Source organism: Anabrus simplex, chromosome 8, assembly GCF_040414725.1.
Source record: "Anabrus simplex isolate iqAnaSimp1 chromosome 8, ASM4041472v1, whole genome shotgun sequence".
Taxonomy (NCBI): Eukaryota; Metazoa; Arthropoda; class Insecta; order Orthoptera; family Tettigoniidae; genus Anabrus; species Anabrus simplex.
In genome coordinates this window covers 65686156-65701644 of record NC_090272.1, presented here as the reverse complement: position 1 = coordinate 65701644, position 15489 = coordinate 65686156, and the positions used below count along the sequence as shown (strand labels likewise).

Here is a 15489-nt window from a genome sequence, read left to right as displayed (position 1 = left end):
GGTTTTGAATAACATTAATAGGAATGATTATCTCTTATTGATGGGTGACGTTAATGCAAGAGTTGGTAATACGAAAGTAGGACAGTCAATTGGCGCATTTGGCGAACAAGCCTGTAACAACAACAACGGGATTAGATTAATAGACTTCTCCACTTACAAACAGTTAAAGGTAATGAATGGTTTTTTTTCAATCACAGAGAGGCATAAATACACATGGGAGGCAAGAGGCACGAGACCAGTACTAGATTATGCTATTTGCAATATCAAACTAGCAGAAATGGTTTTAGATACAAGAGTTTTTCGAGGCCCAGAATTAGAAACAGATCACTATCTATTAATTTGCCCCATTAGAATAAAACTTCAATGGCACAGTAAGAGGAAGGAACCAACAAAATCAAATACAACCTCTCTTTACAAAGTACAACTTCTTCATGATTCTAGTATTAGATGGCTCTCTCAACAACGACTAGCTGAATTAACCCAATCAACTCCAACATAGAAAATGTTGAAGAGGAATGGAAACACTGTTAAATCATCTTAAACCAAGCAGCCAGAGCCTTGGCACCAAAACAAAATGGCAGAGGAACAGGAGACTCAGAATTTGGGATGAAAACATCAAAGAAATTATCTGAGATCAAGAAAGATGAGGATAAATTAGAATACCACAGAAAACGAGCAATAGCAAAAAGAGAAGTGCGCAAATACCATAGGAGAAACTGGGAAGAATTTGTATCCCATTTAGAAAATGACATAACCAGACCTCAACCACAGAGTTACAAAATTTCAAAAAATTTAAATAGGGAAATTAAAGACACACTCAGAATCAACATAATCTCCTGCAACCCTTGGTCAAATCACTTTCAAAATTTATGGTCACAGAAGGTCTCACCTATTCAGACACTTCACTCAGACAATCTGCACATCGAACGCATTACAGTGGCAGAACTAATAATAATGTTATTTGCTTTACGTCCCACTAACTACTTTTATGGTTTTCGGAGACGCCAAGGTGCTGGAATTTTGTCCCACAGGAGTTCTTTTACGTGCCAGTAAATCTACTGACACGAGGCTGATGAATTTGAGCACCTTCAGATACTACCGGACTGAGCCAGGATCGAACCTGCCAAGTTGGGGTCAGAAGGCCTGCGCCTCAACCGTCTGAGCCACTCAGCCCGGCAGTGACAGAACTACTTGGAGTCCTGAAGACACTAAGGTGCAATAAAACACCTGGGGAAGATGCCTTAAGTTTGGAGTTATTCAAATATTCATGCGAATCTTTCCAAGAAAGATTCACCCAGTTCCTAAATAGAATTTGGAAAGGAGAAGACCCACCTGAAAACTGGAATAAAGCAATAGTTTACCCATTTTCAAGAAAGGCGACGAAAATGACTGTGATAACTACAGAGGCAATTGTTTATTAAATTCTGGTTATAAAATATATATGCTACATTCAAAATAAACTATATAAACACTATGAGAACATTCTAGGAGTGGAACAATTTGGCGTCAGAAAAGGAAGATCTTCCTGCGATGGCTATTTCACAATGAAAATCCTTCTAGAAAAACACAATGAATTTAATGTAGAAACACATATTGCTTTTGGAGACTTCGAAAAAGCTTTTGACAAAGTAAACCACAATACCTTACTTAATATTTTAATATCTGATCACACCCCACAACACCACAACAGATGGTACAGAACATAAGTTACCTTTACAAACATAACCTGATTTCCATAAAGGTCAACGATAAATTATCAGAGTGGAAAACAAAAAAACACAGGAGTAAGACAGGGTTGCAGTCTTTCCCCTCTCCTATTCATCTATATATATAAAATACCTTGTCCTGACTGACTGACTGACTGACTGACTGATTCATCATCGCCGAGCCAAAACTACTGGACATAAAGAAATGAAATTTTGGGGATACATTCATATTATGATCTAGGTGCTCGCTAAGAGAGGATTTTTGGATATTCCTTCGGTAAGGGGGTGAAAATGGGGGTGAAATTTTAAAATGAGTGTATCTATATGTCAAAACTTTAAAAGTTTACAGATGTAAAAATTGGTATTTAGAATCTTCTTTAAAAATAAGGAAACACGTATTTTTTTGTTTTCAGAAAATCCCAATATGAGGGATGAAAAAGGGTGAAAATGGGAGAAAATTGGTTGAATGCCTTTAATCAGGATACCGGTACTTATATCTCAGAAACTGAAGATATTACAGACCTGAAAATTGGTACTTTTGATCTCTTTTAAAAATAAAGAAACACGTATTTTTTGTTTTTCTAAAATCCAAGTAATGGGAGGGTGAAAAGGGGGTGAATTTTTAAAATGAGTGAATCTATATCTCCAAACATTTAAAGTTTGCAGATGTAAAAATTGGTATTTAGAATCTTCATTAAAAATAAAGAAACACGTATTTCTTTGTTTTCGGAAAATCGCAATAGGAGGAGTGAAAAGGGGTGAAAAATGGGTTGAATGCCTTTAATGAGGCTACTTATATCTCAAAAACTAAAGATATTATAGACCTGAAAATTGGTGTTTGGGATCTCTTTTAAAAATAAAGAAACACGTATTTTTTGTTTTTCTGGAAAACCCAATTAAGGGGGGAGAAAAGGGGGTAATATTTTAAAATGACTGTATGTATATCTCAAAACTTTTAAAGGTTATAGGTGTAAAAATTGGTATTTAGAATCTCCATTAAAAATAAAGAAACACGTATATTTTATTTTCGGAAAATCGTAATAGGAAGGGTGGTAAAGTTTAAAAAAGGGGTCGAATGCATTTCATGAGTCTACTTATATTTCAGAACCTGAAGATTACAGACCTGAAAATTGGTGTTTGGGATCTCCTTTAAAAATAAAGAAACACGTATTTTTCTTTTTGTGGAAAATCCAATTAATGGGGGGGGGGGGGGGTGAAAAGGGGGTGATTTTTTAAAATGAGTGTATCTATATCTCAAAACTTTTTAAGTTTGTAGATGTAAAAATTGGTATTTAGAATCTCCTTTAAAAATAAAGAAACACGTATTCTTTTGTTTTTGGAAAATCCCAATAGGAAGGGTGTAAAAGGGTGAATAATGGGTTGAATGCCTTTCATGAGGCTACTTATATTTCAGAACCTGAAGATATTACAGACCTGAAAATTGGTATTTTGGATCTACTTTAAAAGTAAAGAAACACGTATTTTTTCGTTTTTGGAAAATCCAAATATTGGGGGGTGAAAAGGGGGGTTAATTTTTTAAAATGAGTGTGTCCACATCTTAAAACTTTAAAATTTACAGATGTAAAAATTGGTAGTTAGAATCTCTTCTAAAAATAAAGGAACACGTATTTTTTTGTTTCCTGTAAATCCTAATAGGAGGGGTGTAAAAGGGTGAAAAATGGGTGCCCCAGGGGCTCTGAACTTTAGAGCGTGGGTTGGCGACCACGGGGCCCTCAGCTGAGTCCTGGCATTGCTTCCACTTACTTGTGCCAGGCTCCTCACTTTCATCTATCCTATCCGATCTCCCTTGGTCAACTCTTGTTCTTTTCCGACCCCGACGCTATTAGGTTTGCGAGGGCTAGGGAGTCTTTCATTTTCACGCCCTTCGTGGCCCTTGTCTTCCTTTGGCCGATATCTTCATTTTTCGAAGTGTCGGACCCCTTCCATAATTTCCCTCTGATTAGTGTTAAATAGAGGATGGTTGCCTAGTTGTACTTCCTCTTAAAACAATAATCACCACCACCTGAAAAATGGGTTGAATACCTCAATTGAGGATACACATATCTCAGAAATGAAAGATATTACAGAACTGATAATTTGCATATGGGATCTCCTTTAAAAATAAAGAAACACGTATTTTTTAGTTTTTGGAAAAGCCAATTAATGGCGGTTAAACAGGAGTGACAAATTGGGGTGAATTTTTTGAAAGACTATATCTACAGAATATCTTGGAAACGTAAAATGTTACAGACGTAAAGAGTGGGTGTAAATCTCCTGTAAATGTAAAGAAATGTAGGTGATTTGTTTTTGGAAACTCCACAAAGGGGAACTCAAAAGGGGTGAAATTTTAAAATGAGAATTTTTACAGTGTATCTAAAAAACTAAACATGTTACAGAAGTGAAAAATGGTATTTTTTATCTCTATTAAACATAAAGAAACGTGTACTTTTAGTTTTCGGAAATACCACTTGGGTGGAGGGGGGGGGGGTAAAAGTGACTGAAAATGGTGATGAATTCTTTTAATTAGGCTACTGATATCTCAAAAATGAAGATGTTACAGACGTGAAATTTGATATTTGCAATTTGCTTTAAAAGTAAAGAAACACGTATTCTCGGAAAATCCAATGAAGGGGGGGTGAAAGAATTGAAAAATTAATTGACTGAATTGTATGAGAATACATACATCTAATAAAAACTAAAGTTGTTACAGACGTGAAAATTCTTATTTGGACCTCCTTTAAAAACAAAGAAGAACACGTTTTGGTGGGGAAACCATCTTGGAGGGCGGGAGTGTAAAGGAGTTGAATTCCTTTCATGAGGACACATAAATCGAAAACGGAAGAAGTTAGAGTCGTGATAATTGGTCTTTAGAAGGTCCTTTACTATTAAAGAAACAAGTATTATTTGCGGGAAAATTCACTTCAGGGGGGGGGGGGGGGGGATTATTGTGAAATGAAGTGAAAAAAAAGTGAATTATTTTTATGGGAATACTTATATCTCAATGCTGAAGGTAATAGACGTGAACTTTGCTGTTTGGAATCTCCCTTAAACATAAAGAAACAAGCATTCTTTTAATTTTTTTGGTGGGGGGGGGTGGCGGTAAATAAACTTAACGGCGGTGGGGTGTAGAAGGAGGTGAGACCAATTGATTTTACTGTTATTAATGTACTTATAAGGATCCTCCGTTGCTCAGGCGGCAGCGCGCCGGCCTCTCACAGCTGGGTTCCGTGGTTCAAATCCCGGTCACTCCATGTGGCATTCGTGCTGGACAAAACGGAGGCGGGACAGGTTTTTCTCCGGATACTCCGGTTTTCCCTGTCATCAGCCATTCCAGCAACACATAATAATAATAATAATAATAATAATAATACGGACCGTCGTCAAATGTGCGGACCGCGCTGGAAACGGCTCCTGGACGGGTAATGACTAAGAATGCAGTCCGGCCGCGGGTTCAGTGCCGCCAAGGCACCCAATATGACACCACGCCGGATCTCCTGAAGGATTTTATCCATATTAAAAATATTATAGGAAAAGATGGCAAAGATTTACGGACCCAACTGACCGGGAGGAATACCTTAGCCTAGCCCGGGAAGTACGAAATCGATTGCTGGAAAGGAAGATTTAAAAGTGGGAGGAAACGTGCCGTAAAATCATAGAAAACGAGTCAGATCGGGAATTTTGGTGGATTCTCGCACAAAACGTGTCAGATCGCGAATTTCGGCGGATTATATATCTAATACAATAAGCATTCAATTATAAATTTCAGTATAATACCGTAGCGAAGCACGGGTATCTTGCTAGTAATCTATATGAATACTCTCATATGAGAATTTAGAGAAACAAGACATGGTTCCCTCCGCATTAACAGAAATCTACAAGTGGACACAATATTATTTGCAGATGACTTAGTGTTGGTTGCCACCTCAGAAGATGATTTACTGCGTTCAATGTACAACCTAAACCTAGTCTCAGAAAAGTACTCAATGGAAATATCCCTTGAGAAAACAAACATAATGGCTTTCTGTGGCAAGGAACCAGTAGGAAGCAAGATCTGCTTAAATAACATTTTCGAAAGAGTAAATTATTTCAAATATCTCGGCTACAAACTGTCTTCCTTTGAAGAACTGGACATACCCGAGAAAATCTCCAAATTCAACAGATGTTTGGGAGTCATCAATAAAGTTTTTAGATCATCATTAATTCAAAAACACACCCGTACAAGAATCTACAAAACCTTGGCAAAATTTGTACTTTGCTGTGGAAGTGAAGCGTGGACCCTGAGGAAATGTGATGAGAGAAGAATAACTACAGCTGAAATGAAATACATGCGGCGAACAGCAGGAGTCACTAAGTGGGAACACAAAAGAAATACAGAAGTGCTGAATGATCATAAAAGCAGAACTATATTGGAATACATCTATGAATAGCAGAGAAAATGGTTAGAACATCTAAACAGGATGGACTGAAGCAGGATCCCCAAAGCAGTCATAAACTACTGCCCCAGTGGGAAGAGATCTCTGGGACGCCCCAGGAAGAGATGGCGTGAAAATACAAATATTTTGTATAGACCGTAACAGTTCTTCTATAGGACTAATACTAATGAAAGGATGATGATGATGATTGATAGATCATATATTTTTCCCTCCTACTAGAGCCTTTGTCAGTATTTTATCCTTTTAATTAATAACTAGTTTTCTGATTATAAAATATTGCCACTTTTAAGAGTTTGATACACTTATGATGCATAAATCCTTTTAACAAGACACAAATTTAGTTAATTAATTAAAAATGAACTTTAGAAGATATGCTGGACAAAATGAAACTAACTACTGAAACTAAAGAAAAGAGTGTCAATCAATGTACAATTAATCAAAGTTAAATTAGCGACCTATTATTGTCTCACCTTATCAATAATCAGGCTTCGTAATAGAGTAACAAATAAGTTACAAGATTGTGAGCAACTGAGAAAAGATCTCGACAATGTTGTGAGATGGACAGTAGATGGTATGATGATAAACGGGGTTAAAAGTCAGGTTGTGAGTTTCACTAATAGGAAAAACCCCCTCAGTTTTAATTACTGCATTGATGGGGTAAAACTTCCTTATGGAGATCACTATAAGAACCTAGGAGTTAATATAAGGAAAGACCTTCTTTGGGGTAATTACATACAGTACATGGGATTGTAAATAAAGGGTACAGATATCTGCACATGGGGGCTGTAGTAAGGATATAAAGGAGAGGGCATATAAGTGTCTGGTAAGACTCCAAATAGAGTATAGTTCTGGTGTATGGCACCTTCACCAAGATCACTCAATTTGAGAACTGGAAAAAATCCAAAGAAAAGCAGCTCGATTTGTCATGGATGATTTCCGACGAAAGAGTAGCATTACAAAAATGTTGCAAAGTTTGGGCTGGAAAGACTTGGGACAAAGGAGACGAGCTGCTTGACTAAGTGGTATGTTCTTTTAAATGTGTAAAATTTTAGTGTGTGTTATTTTCCACCTTTTCAATACAATCAATTAATTAATAAACAATAACAATAAACAATAACATTTTACAATTTAAAAGAAGTTACTTTCAATATGGATTTAAAAAATAATGAATTTTATAACTTGTAAGTAGTATGTTCCGAGCTGTCACTGGAGAGACGGTATGGAATGACATCAGTAGACGAATACATTTGAATGGTATTTTTAAAAGTAGGGGAGATCACAGTATGAAGATGAAGTTGAAATTTAAGATGACAAATTGAGGCAAATATTCATTTATAGGAAGAGGAGTTAAAGATTGGAAAAAATTATCACGGTAGATGTTAAATAAATTTCCAAATTCTTTGCACTTGTTTAAGACAAGACTAGGTAAACAAAAGATAGGGAATCTGCCGCCTGGGCGACTGACCTAAATGCAGATCAATGGTGATGGATGATTGATTGAATTGTTTGAATATTAGATGTAAAACAATTAGGATTGATGAGGATTAAGACTATTTATGAAAATGTGTACTATGTCCTTTTTTGCGTTCACATTTCCTTATTTCTCTTCTTCCCTCCACCTTATTCATCATCCATATTCTTGTCACTGAGCAAATTGGCTACATGGTTTAGGACAAATAGCTGTTGGCTTGTTGCATTCGGGAGATAGTGGGTTTGAACCCTTCTCTCAGCAGCCCTGAAGATCGTTTTCTGTTGTTTCCCATTTTCACACCAGGTAAATGCTGAAATACTGGGGCTGTACCGTAATTAAGGCCACAGTTGCTTCCTTCCGAGTCCTAGCCCTTTCCTATCACAATGTCACCATAAGACCTGTCTGCGTCAGTGCAATGTAAAACAAATAGCATATTCTAGTTCATTTTATTAACTTTGATGAATATTGATATACTTTATATTTTCAAACTCATTGATATCTCACAGTTACATTTGCTTCTCGTATGCTATTTTATGATTTGAAACATGTTGAATGGTTTTTCACATGCATGTTTGTTGTTATTTGCTAGCCGAAAAAATCCAGCCGTGGTCTCGTTCAGAGACTGAAGGGCAAGCAAGGTCGATTCCGAGGAAACCTGTCGGGCAAGAGAGTGGACTTCTCCAGTCGGACTGTCATCTCACCTGACCCCAATCTGAGAATAGAAGAGGTGAGAATAACTCATTCAAAGTAGATTGTCAGTCATTTCTTTAGAGCTCCTTTCTCCCTCATTTCTGGTTCCCATCTTCATTGGAAGGCTGGGCATGCTTGTTCATTTAATGAGCCTTACTTCAGTGATGTTATGTGTGTGAAGGAAATTGGCTGCCTCTGTAGAGGCTCTGAAGGTCTGTAGAGGAGGAGAAGAAGGTAAAAGCTTCCACTGTTCGTAACATTGGCATAGAGTGGTGAGTTATTTACTTGATCACGTAAAACTACAAGCCTGCTTTGCTTAAAAACATTACGAATTTTAAAAATACACTGATTTCTGTGCATATTTTGAAATGTATTCACAAAACATGATGCCCATATGCATATAATTTATTATTTTATGTATTCCTGGACCATTCTTTTTGGTGAAATACTTAGAATATGTAAGGCATCAGATGCAGATTTTTTAATTTTTATTTTTTTCATATTTCTTTAAAACTGTGGTAAGGGGTAGATTATTTCTTTAAAACTTTAGTAAGGGCTGGATTATTTCTTCTTAAGTTTCAGATGATGTCTTAGATGTCTGCTAATATTACTCTGAAATATAACTTGTTCATGCTGGCATTTGTATCCTTAGGTTGGTGTTCCAGTGTACGTTGCAAAGCAGTTGACTTACCCTGAAAAAGTCAACAAAGCAAACCTCAAACTTATGAAAGAATTAGTTATAAACGGTCCAGACAAGCATCCAGGAGCTAATTTTGTGGAACCAAGACATTCTACGTTCAAAAAGTTTCTGCGCTTTGGAAATCGTCAGAAAATTGCTCAGGACTTGAGGGTTAGTGCTTCTTTTTCATTGATTTAAAAACAAATTACTGTATTATATGCAATTAGGAGAAGTTCTTTAACTGCAATTAGATATTAAATTCTGTTTGTGAGTACCATAACAGAATTAATGACAGTGGAAAAGTGTGGTAAATATACTTAGGATATGCTCCTACTGTGAAAGATTATTATTATTATTATTATTATTATTATTATTATTATTATTATTATTATTATTATTATTATTATTATTATTATTATTATTATTGTTATTATTATTATTATTATTCAAGGGTCTTTATTGTGGCGAAGTTAGGGCTCCCGGCCCTTTCTTACACTTAACCACTTAACCATTGATGTTTAAGCATAATTTATAGACATTTTTAGGAATTTACCCAGGTGATTAATATAATGATGCATCTTTGTGTGCAGTGGGAGTCATGAAAATACAAAAAGAGGAGGAGTATATAACGTCGGGGAATAAGTCGCTACAATCTAGGCCATAAATAACTTTATTCACGCTGAGTGAAATGGTAGTTTAGGGGAAGGCCTAAAATATATTTCTCAAATATGCATGTTGTTATTGGCCATATCGATAAATACTGCATAATTAAAGTTATATATTATTGAATTTCCTATCAATTATGTCTTTATCATTTTTACCGTACTGGCTATAGAGAGATATTCATGAATTTGGATTTTTTTTTTGCTAAGTCCATATCAGTGCCAAGGTACGAGAAAATGTGGGAACAGAATTTTATGTAAAGTTGGGGAATATGGAACTACAGTCTACACTATAAATAATTTTATTCACTCTGTTCGAAATGGTAGTTTAGGGGAAGGTGCTAAAAATTTAATTTTTAATTACCTGTCTTACTCTGTCATATTGAAAAGTACTACATAACAAAAGTTAGAGAGAATACAATTTCCGATTATTTATGTCTTATTCAGTTTTGCAAGAGACAGTTGTCATGATTGATCCGTATTGAAACTGACTTAAGCAAATTATCACAAAAATAATTTTTTCTATTATCACCACCTATTCCGTACAAGCCACGTGCTTCGTGGATGAAATCTCCATAATACTGTATACACTTCTCAGGGACATGTTTCGCCCCTTGTTAAGGGCATCAGCCTGTAAGTAACCTTAAGGTCAAATGTCTGAAACATTATCTATTCATACATGGATTACAATGAAAAATGTTACACATTAATGAGAAAAAAGTCATGAAGGAACGATCGCTTGAATAATAACACAAGAGGGAGTCATGAAAGAAAGGACGACTCACTTTACATTAGATCCTCTAATATCACAGATTCAGAAGAAAACTAAATGTGAAGGCCTCCAATATAGAAAGCTCATAAAATTGATCAACAAGAACATTACATTGACCATTGTTTGTTGTGATGTGCTTTGTTTATTCTGCTGCCATTTATCTCCGATAGATGGGATTACTGCTGTGTATAGAGTATAACAGCCTGCCTGAATATTGGCGGGAAGTAGCTGGGGAGTGGAGAGTTAGATCTCTCTCTTCTTTAGTATGCCATTCCTATGGTTCATAAATTTTCTGATACTGCTGGTACGTAACACACTGGATCATCATAGTATTCCAGCTATTCGATCCCTACTCTGAAGCAGTGGTAAGAATGAGCAGTGTGCGCACTTAAATGGAATAATTACACAGGAGTGTTCGCGATTGTCTGCAGTCTGGTCATTCAAGCTCTGAAACTTTGAACTGTTAGATCAACACCGTTGTACTTTTCGCTAAAAGTGAGAAAATGTGCTATTTTCATTGATCGAAGATATCGTATGACAGCATTTCTTTTAATCATGACATTCATACTGGTGGCATTGTAATGATCTGTGTTGACTTCAGTTGGGAAAACTATAAGGGCAGTCTTTCTGAGAATTCCGTGGTGAAGCACAGGGTACATCAGCTAGTTATTCGATACAAATAACATTGCGTTTCGCATAATCGCACGGGCGCTTGATGCAATATATTAATCTAAGTATTTGCTAAGTGATGGCATGTACAGTAAGTGCATGAGTTCATACTATTTTCGGTAGGCTTGTCAGAGACCGATCATCTCACTCACATACTTTCTGTGAGGGAATAGAGATGTGTAATTTTTAGCCTTGTAGCCTTGTATAGCAACAGTCGGGCTTTGCGACAATAAGTATTATAAATATATCGTAGTAGTGTATTGAGCAAGATATGTAGAATGAGCAGTTTTGACCAATTGTATCTCCTGATTTCTCCTGATTTTCATATCAAAATTTCCTGATTTTTGGTTTTGTAAAGTTGGCAGGTATGGTATTTTCTTCTTCTACGTGTGAGGAATGTGTCCTGTACCTTATTGCTACATCCTGTATAAATACCTATAATTTATGTTTTCCCACTTTATCATTATTTTTTCTTATAGTGTTCTAAAAACCATTTTACCCTTTTTATCTTTTCAGCCAGGTGATATTGTGGAGAGGCATTTACGGGATGGTGACATTGTGCTTTTTAACAGACAGCCTAGTCTCCATAAACTTAGTATCATGAGCCACCGTGCCAAAGTGTTGGAGCATAGGACATTCAGGTAATTATGCTCTTCACGGTAAATAGAGAGATGGATAATCTGCCTAGACAGTACTGTGCATTACAAATTTATTTACATTTCACATTTACAGTATATATATATAGTACATGTTTCAATTATTATGTTCATTCTCTTCTTCACCTGAATAGGTTAAAATTCATATATTACAATAAGACCTAATAAAACAGGGGGAACCCTCTAAGAATACTAAAGCTGTGACGTGTACAATATGGCATATTAAAAATTGATGAATAGTGGCATGGAAGTAAATTCAATCTTGTCATCTTCATATAAACATGACAATAAAGAGCAAATCCCAAATATCAGAACTTCAAAACGTTGCAAATAAAATTGGCCTCAAAATATGATTTGAAAAAAATAATAAAACAGAAATTATGCCCCCAAAAACCACCACAACTGATAGAAGTTACCATAAATGGTAATAAAATCAAAATAGTAACTCAATTTAAATATCTTGGAGAAGTAATAACACATAACCTAAATGAAAAAAATCTCAATCCAAACAAGTAGCTAAAGCACAAAAATTAACATGGGACATCTACGAAAAAGAAATGTCTATCAATAAATGCAAAAATAAAACACTACAACATACTTATAAAACTGGAAGCTACGTATGCAGCAGAAGCACTTTTTCACCTGAGCAAATAATCAAAGACTTCAGAAAATTGAAAGGAGGATTGGAAGAACGTGCATCAACAAAAAAATACCAGAAAGATGGACAGTGGCGGGTAATATCTAGCAAAGTTATGTACAAAGAGCTAGAACCCATTACAGATACTATGCATAAGAGGAGACTGCGATTCTTTGGACATATCATGAGGATGCAGGATTCGAGACTTCTGAAACAACTAGTACAACACAATCTTGTCTCTTCATGTATAAATCACTTCATTGAAACATTAACCGTTATTTATTGCCAGCTTGTGGCAATTTGATATGTAATAAAATATTCATTATTTTGTTTGTAGATTTAACGAGTGTGTATGTACCCCGTACAATGCCGACTTTGATGGAGACGAGATGAATCTGCATCTGCCACAGACTGAGGAAGCTCGAGCAGAAGCTTTGGTGCTCATGGGGGTGAGTTGTGTTATAATTTATTAATTTAGATCATCTTCATGACAACAGGCTGCTTCTGTTGTACTTGAACCTGGGAAGAACGATAGAGTCACTCACCAAGGATTAACACACTATCAGATAGGACTGTGTGAGTAGAGAGATCAACAAAATGGAGAAAATAGCACAAGAAGAAACTCCACATTCATAAGTTATGGTCCGTATTGACAGTTGATCACTATCAAATCGAAGAAAAAGGTCCACCTCTTCAATACCATTAGATTAATGTTGGTACTAGTTTCGACCTTGCTACATTAGGTCATCTTCAGCCATGATCAAAATTGGAAATGGTATATGGGACATTGATGATGATGATGATGATGATGATGATGATGATGATGATGATGATGATGATGATGATGATGATGATGATATTGGAAATATGTATATGCATGTTATTTTCAATTGTAACAAGGTCGAAACTAGTACCAATATTAATATAAGATACAACATTAATCTAATGGTATTGAATAGGTGGACCTTTCTCTACCCTTTGATAGAAACTCCTCATTGTCGTACACTGCCATTTTCATAGATGGGCTCTCCTGATTTTAAATACCATTAGTGACTCCGGGCTTCAGGTTTATCATAAAATACTAGTTTCATTTTTCTAATATGCCACCTTCGATATTGTATTTTATGGCCCTTGCCAGAACTGATATCTGACGTGGATATGGAACGAAAGTGCCATTATAGATTGTCCAAATGGATAAAGCATGTTAACTCGTTCTCCTCAAGTGATAATTACAACTGTCATTATTTATCAAATGGAAATTTGTTTCTGTGAATATTTTTAATTTAATTTAAGCATATGGCTTTCAGTACTGTTAATCAATGAAAATGACAATTTTTTTAGTTTTTATTATAACCAATTGCTTGGGGTGTTGGGCAAGAGAGAGTCTTTAGGGTCCTTGTGTAGGCTTGCAGGACACACTCTTGAGTAATGTGGTGGACAGTTGGATATGCCAAATCAAACTAAGTGCCAAAAGAAACATTCTGAGAAATTAAGACTCAAAGTTACAGTTAAATTGAAAAATCTGCTGTTGACTCTGGTTTCTAATATTTTGTACCGGCAATTTACACAGTTATACTTTTCTTTTTATACTTTCAGGAACCATGCAGCACATTTCCATTCTTAATTAAGTTACTTTTTCCAGATGATTGGGTTATAGTCCATTTTGGCATACAAAGTATTTTGATTTATTCTTAATTCACATTTAGATATTACAAACAAAGATGATTGAACAAATACAAGTTAACAAAATACAACAACTGATACCCCTGGTAAAATAAAATCCATGTACCAGTACCCTTTCAAATTAAATTGCATATGAATACCTTTGAAAATCATACTTCATGCAGATTCAGTACCGATTTCCTCACAGGTATTGTCAGAGCAATCATGTTCAAAAGTAGTGATGTTTTGTACACTAGTACTTGTGATCCTTTCATAAAACAAATGATAAACTGGACGGACATATTTCAGTAGACTTTTCACATCTTTACGCTTGTCTTCACTCAGAGGTCTACCCTTTGGGGAGAGTATTGGAAGATCAAGTTCACCAAGGCTTGTTGGTCTGTCCTTTATTCTTTTATTGAAGTTCGCTGAAAAGTATTCATAGTCCTTGTTGTGAGTGTATTTATAATCCATTATGCCAGGCTTTCTTTTCATAAATCTCATTTCTTTGATCTTGCTTGATGATGCTTGTTGTTTAAAGGGGCCTAACATCGAAGGTGCTGATCTTAAGCCATTCAACTTTGTCAGCTAAATCATTCCTTTAACGGTTAACAAGATGTTGCTGCAGAATTTCAGTGCATTTAAAATCTTCTGTTTCCATTACGCTTATTTCAAAAGCATTCTCCTTACTCTTGCACATGAAATTATGTCACGCCACTGTGATGGAGCATAGACCTCTGGGTGATACTTGAGCTTTCTCTCTATATCTCCAAATGCACTGTCGTTAGGTAGGTAAGAATGTTCTGGTTCAGCAAACTTGTGGATAACTTCTTTAATGCTTATCTCAGAAGACTGGACCACAAACATCCAGAAACAAGCCATCTTGAAATTTCTGTTCTGACCACCGCAGCTGTCTGACCATGCTTTTAGCGTTTCTTTAGTTCCATGACTCTTCAGGTATTTTAAGATGCAAGATCCTATCTCGTGTGCACCTCCGTATGCTACACTCACATTCCAAAGATGCATAGTGTCTTTATTAGAGCAGAAATCATGGATTCCTACATTGAAACAAGAAACCTGTCTTTTGTAGTAGACTTCGTTCCTGGTTAAGTAAGGTAAAGACATTACCTTCTGCATGTCGAATGATATCACGCTGGATCCATCTTCAGATTTGCTCTTCAATTCATCTCTTGTATGTTCTGCTCTCTGGTGATGAAGTTCTAGCTTTGCCTTCAACTGTGTCACATCATTAGGAAGATTACTGGCTTCAGCTGACTGAATTTGAATTTTCACACAATCACATGTACCGGGCGAGTTGGCCGTGCGTGTAGAGGCGCGTGGCTGTGAGCTTGCATCCGGGAGATAGTAGGTTCGAATCCCACTATCGGCAGCCCTGAAGATGGTTTTCCGTGGTTTCCCATTTTCACACCAGGCAAATGCTGGGGCTGTACC

The 15489-nt window shown here is 36.1% G+C and overlaps 1 protein-coding gene across 2 annotated transcripts in view; it reads left to right on the top strand.

The window, feature by feature from the left end:
* The window catches only part of Polr3A (RNA polymerase III subunit A), a 114887-nt gene that overhangs the window by 30739 nt on the left and 68659 nt on the right, over positions 1–15489 (top strand). For both annotated transcript variants that reach the window (XM_067152880.2, XM_067152878.2), the window contains exons 7-10: positions 8200–8337; positions 8953–9150; positions 11599–11723; positions 12713–12824. In XM_067152880.2, the coding sequence (XP_067008981.2) occupies positions 8200–8337; positions 8953–9150; positions 11599–11723; positions 12713–12824 (573 nt within the window). The remainder of the gene's footprint in view (positions 1–8199; positions 8338–8952; positions 9151–11598; positions 11724–12712; positions 12825–15489) is intronic.